Source organism: Mandrillus leucophaeus, unplaced genomic scaffold, assembly GCF_000951045.1.
Source record: "Mandrillus leucophaeus isolate KB7577 unplaced genomic scaffold, Mleu.le_1.0 Scaffold130, whole genome shotgun sequence".
Classification (NCBI taxonomy): Eukaryota; Metazoa; Chordata; class Mammalia; order Primates; family Cercopithecidae; genus Mandrillus; species Mandrillus leucophaeus.
The window spans coordinates 4594199-4600163 of NW_012101255.1; the positions used below are offsets into that span (position 1 = coordinate 4594199).

Below are 5965 nucleotides of genomic sequence, written 5' to 3' on the forward strand. Positions count from 1 at the left end.
CAAGCTCCGCCTCCCAGGTTCACGCCATTCTCCTGCCTCAGCCTCCCGAGTAGCTGGGACTACAGGTGCCCGCCACCACGCCCGGCTAATTTTTTTTGTATTTTTAGTAGAGACGGGGTTTCACCATGTTAGCCAGGATAGTCTCGATCTCCTGACTTCGTGATCCGCCTGTCTCAGCCTCCCAAAGTGCTGGGATTACAGGCGTGAGCCACCGCACCCAGCCCATCATTTTATTCGTTAGCTTAAAACAATTCTCATGATCAGGTCTGTGTTAATTAGCTAATGGTACTTTTTTTAGCTTAGCTTTAAAGTCAAACTAACTTCAAATACTGATACAGAAAATTGCATCAAAAAAACAATTTTTAGGACTTCTGACTCTTAAAACCCTTTTTTAATACTTTTATTTCATGAACAGAGGAAAGTACAAGAAAACCAGAAAAGGGGGAGAAAACTTTTTTATAAAGAGGCCCAAGAATTGCATCTTTTCTCATATAAATTAAGTCACCTAAGAGGATGTATAAACTTTTTCTGCTGTTAAGCACACATAGATTCTTTTAAAAATGAAAAAAAAAAAAAAAAACCCAGAAATTGATTAATCAACAAATACTTATTTTGGGTGCTAACACATATGTCGAGCCCTGTATTAGGTATTAGAAGTAGTAGTATGGAGAGGATGCCTATTATCATAGTGATTGGGAGGGTGGATTTTTCTCCCAGAATATTTGTGATGTTAGTATCTGACTTCAGGCAGAAAACTTTCAGTCAGAAAAAGATGAATGAATACTAGTGAAATGAAAGGACAAATGCAAAACACTCAAAGATCAGGGCAGTAATAAAGCAACTCATCCATGTTCTTGTTAGGCCTGGAATCCTGCTGCTGAAGATCAGTGCTTTGACAGATGCCATAGACTTGGCCAGAAGCAAGAAGTTATCATCACAAAAGTGAGTTTTTAAACAAACTATTTTAAGACTAGGTTGATACGATTTTTACAATTAAGTAATGCATAAATACATTATTATAATGATTCAGTGGAATTATGCAGAGCAAAATATACACCTTTTTCCTCCTTCAATAATTTAATATATGCTGTTTAAGGGCCCTTTCTCTGTACATACATTTATGTTTATGTGTACATCTCCTTAAAAACATTCTTTTAAAGATAAATGAGATTATACTGTATTCTACAACATACTTGTTTCCGTTAAAACTGTACATTGGAGACTACCTCAGAAGTACATTTAGATGAACACATTTTTAAAAATAGTGGTAAAATACAAAATTTACCATTTTGAAGTATACAGTTTAGATGCATTAAGTACACTCATGTTGTTGTGCAACAGCCATCACAATCATCTGTCTCCAGAACTTTTTCATCATCTCAAACTGAAACTATGTATCCATTAAATAGTAACTTCCCATTCCTCTCCCCCAGCCCCTGGCAACTACCATTCTACTTTCTTTGAATTTGACTACTCTGCAAAACCTTATAGATACATCATAACATATTTAACCCATTAAGTTTTTTCTAATAAAAACAGTGCCATAATGAGCATTATTATATATAAATCTTTGCACATAGATGCAAGTAATTCTTTGGGATAAGTTAAGAAAACTAGAATTTTGGATTTAGAATTTTTATTAACTATCAAGTTGGTTTCAAAATAGGATTTATATGAAAATTGTTAATTTATGCTTCTGTGGCCAAAAAAGTGCTGTTCTAATTTGCATTTACCTAAAACCTTGAGTATATTTCACATATCTTGTTTATTAACATTTTTTCCGTGAATTATTTGTATCTTCTGTCCAGTGCTCATAGTTATGGTACAAATAGTTTTATAGTATAAAGGACTCCCTGATACAGTCTGACTTTAAATCTTCTGTTTATGTATGTTAAAAATGGTTTATCCTATACTCTTCCTTGTCTTTAAACTGCATTTTTTGGTCATGAAAAAGCTTTAAAATTTTTATGATTTAAAACGTCAGCCTTTTTTTATACGTTCTAGGTTTTAAGGTCTTACCTAGGACAGAAGGCTTTATTTTCACATTTTTTCAACTATTCTGTATTTACTTATGGTTCTTTTGGAAGATTTTATTTTTTGTTTTATGATTTGTGACATGAGTCTAAGCTTATTCTTTGATCAGATGAAGAACAATTTGTTCTGTCACATCATATCATTTTTTTATTTGAAAATTCCAACTTTTTCTCTACTAGTGTGAAATGTCACTTTTATCATAAACTAATTTATATATATTACTTGGGTCTTTTTCTAGACTATTCTATTCTGTTATCTCTTTTCCTTTTCTTAGGGCAGTATTACTCTTATCACAACTATGGTTTCCTAAAGTAAGTTTTGATATCTGATAGGGTAAAATATTCTGATTACCCTTTTTGAAAATTGTATTGGTGGTTATTATTATTACTCTTGAATTGAACTTTAGATTTTGGTTATAAAATCCCATTTAAGATATCTTGTTTGAGATTTATTGAATTTATTATTACTTTTGAGAACTATCTTTCTTTATAAATAAGGAATGTTTCTATACAGGAACATAGTATCTCTTCTCCATTTATGTAGATCTTTTATGTATTTCAGTAAAATTTTATTATATAACTTTAGTTACGGCAGTAATTGGGACTTCTTAAATAATGTTAAATAGTAGCAGATAGTGACCATTCTTCACTTGTTTCTGTTTTGTTGAGAATACTTTTATTGTTTCACATTAAATATGTAAGGTTGAGACATTCATTCGTAGTTAGGGTATTTTAAAATCAAGTTTTTATCAGGAATGAGATGATCATGTTTTATTTTTCTCTTTGTTAGTGTTATGAGTTATACTAAAGATTCATTCTTGAATTTCTGGGAATGGCCTTTTTTTTTTTTTTTTTTTTTGAGATGGGGTCTCGCTCTGTCACCCAGGCTGGAGTACAGTGGTGTGATCTCAGCTCACTGCAAGCTCCACCTTCCGGGTTCACACCATTCTCCTGCCTCAGCCTCCCAAGTAGCTGGGACTACAGGCGCCCTCCTCCACGCCCAGCTAATTTTTTCTATTTTTTAGTAGAGACGGGGTTTCACTGTGTTAGGCAGGATGGTCTCGATCTCCTGACCTCATGATCCACCCGCCTCGACCTCCCAAAGTGCTGGGATTACAGGTGTGAGCCACTGCGCCCGGCCAGAGTGGCCTTTTTAATATAATGCTGAAGTCATTTTTCCAGAGTTGCCTATATAGTTTGCTTTTTTATCCTTTCTTTTTTGCTTTGCTTATCTCATGATCTGTAACTTCTATTCGTACAGCCATATTCTTTATATAAGAAAACCATATTGGGTAAAGAAAGCAAAACTCAGTTCTATTAAAGAGTTATTATAGTTTGGTGCAAAAGCAATTGCGGTTTTTGCCATTAGGCAAATTGTTCATTTAGTTTTTTTATGCCTTAAAAACTACTTAACCAATTTAACTTTTTTTTTTCTTTTTAAAGTTCATTGTAAAGGACTCTGTTGAAGAAAATATGCTGAAAATACAAAACAAAAAGAGAGAACTTGCAGCAGGAGCCTTTGGAACTAAAAAACCAAATGCTGACGAAATGAAACAAGCCAAAATTAATGAAATCAGAACATTAATTGATTTATAATTTGTGGGATTTTAGTAAGGTCAGTTTGATTGGATACTTAAGTTTTAGAAATGAGAAAAATACAGTTTTAGAAATGAGATCTAGAGAACATGTCTTCTAAAAGGGGCATATTGTTTTATATTAGTGAAGAGGTATTACTGACACAATTTCTTCTATATACGAACCTATTTTTAATGAAACTTCAAATAGCAATAAGTTCTCTTATATACTGTGGCCTAAAATAATTTTTTGAGAAAAAAGGTTACTTTGTTATTTAGCTTTTCATAGCATCTATGCTGAGTATTTTCATATATCTTCCAAGTACTCAGCTTTTTCGTATTTCAAATAAGGTCAGACCTTTTATACTTTTGACCAAATAGTTATTTTCTATGTTGGACACTTAGTTATTTACCAAAGCCTCCAATTTGTGATGCAGTGTTTGTAGTCCTTGTAAACAATATATACAGACCATACAAGAATTAATTTTATTGGGCTTTCAAAAACCGTATTTGCATTCCAGAACCAAATCTTAAATGAGACCAAAGTCCAGGTTAGCACAGGTTTTTATTTTTCCTACAGCTACATTGAGATATAATTCACATACGTGACTTGGAGTTTTACGTTCATGAAAAAATTAGGGATTATGTTAAGAGTGCTATTTTTTCCATTTTAGTTAAGTAGTACTACACTCATTGTTTAAATGTAACTTGCTGTGTCTAGGGTGTAAATATAGTCTGTGGGAGTGAGAGGCAAACCAATCCTACCCAATTTGATTTGAATATTTTAAATTATGGAACTGCTAAATAGATATTTCTATAAATAGGTAATTTTTATTTATGTAGCTTTTTTTGGAAGTAACTTTATAAATTTTTATAATTCAGAAGACTACTATATGTGAGAGGCGTGATATCTGGATGGAAGTTGGGCTGGATGATCTCCAAAGTCGTTTCAACTCTTAAAGACATCTTAATCCTGAATGTAAAAAATTGTTGTGTTTAGAATCAGAATTTAATTTTGAACTTACGTAATTCATCCTTACATCTATCCGTAGAGACTATCTTTTTTTTTTTTTTTTTACTTTTTTGTTAATAAGCAAACTTATTTGCTGCAGAATTCTGGGTTGACTCCTGAGCATATTTAAAACAAACAAGCTAGAAATTTAGCAGTCAGATTAGGTAGGTGGTTTTATTTCAAAGGGAAACTTTAATCCAAAGAAAGATTAATTACTCTAACAAGAGAAGCTTCATGTTTGATGATACAGATGTAAGAATACCTGAGACTTTACTTGGAGTGTTGGAAGTGATTTGATAGAAAGATGAGATCAGAGACAATGTTGTGTTATAGGGCGCACATTGAAGGTATATGCCAAATCTCTCACCATCTAGGTCCTTTTCTCCCTGTGCCCTGTTTTCTTGCTCAAAGGGAACAGTGAATTAGCCAGCTAGAATCTTCCTGGTCCCTTTTTGAGGCGGTAGCAGGTAAGGAACGGGCTGATTTTCATCAAAACCAAGACCTTTCTACAGGGATGATAGTGGAATAATAATTTGGGATTAGCCCACTGGCATTAGGAGCAGTAGGGAAGTTACCTGGTAGATCAAGCATTACACACACAAAAAATCAAGTTGATCAGAGTATGGGTTCTCCATATAGCAATACTTCAGTGAGATTAAGTATAAACAGTTTTTGGCAAAAAACAACACAATCTACTCTTCCTGCTTACAAAGACAAAGCCTTACAAACTCACTGTGAAGGTAAAGGGAGGACAGCTTACTTCTTTGCCCAGATATTTACAAAGTTGTTTTTAAAACACACTCATAAGTTTGGCAATTTGTTTAAAAAATGTCTTGTTTTGTACAGTTCTGTTAGATGTTGTTAAATTTTACAAAGTTTAATTAAAAAAATTTAATTTGTCCTTCCTAAGAAGGATAAATATATAAAAAAGCCACTGGAACGAAAACTTCCTATTATGCTATGCTGTTTTATTATTACATAGAAAAATAACTTTAGAAAAATATTGAAGACATTGTATTACCAGTTGTGATTCAAACAATTTTGTGGTTAAAACTGGATTTTAAATTTAAAAATCAATAAAAATTTCAAATGTTTATTACCATCCTCAGTGCCATAATTTTGACTTTATTTTCAAATAAAATAAATCCTTCATTAATAGTGACCTTTCTATGCAAGTGTTACGTTTTTATTGAGAGTACACGAAGATTACTGTAACAGAATAATGTACTCATATCCTACCCTTATTTTACTCAATTTAACTGGCTGAAATTCTTGTTCAGAAATCAGAGTGCTTATTTAAAATGGCTTGATCTAAAAACATTGGTCCCAATTAATTTCCTCATCTG

The 5965-nt window shown here is 32.6% G+C and overlaps 1 protein-coding gene across 4 annotated transcripts in view; it reads left to right on the top strand.

Moving 5' to 3' along the window:
- HLTF (helicase-like transcription factor) overlaps window positions 1–5721 on the top strand; it is a 56103-nt gene extending 50382 nt beyond the window's left edge. For 2 of the 4 annotated variants that reach the window (XM_011972791.1, XM_011972794.1), the window contains exons 24-25: window positions 862–942; window positions 3477–5721. In XM_011972791.1, the coding sequence (XP_011828181.1) occupies window positions 862–942; window positions 3477–3629 (234 nt within the window). In that variant the 3' untranslated portion in view covers window positions 3630–5721. The remainder of the gene's footprint in view (window positions 1–861; window positions 943–3476) is intronic. The other 2 variants (XM_011972792.1, XM_011972793.1) reach the window with 2 other exon arrangements.
- Window positions 5722–5965: the final 244 nt, after the last annotated feature.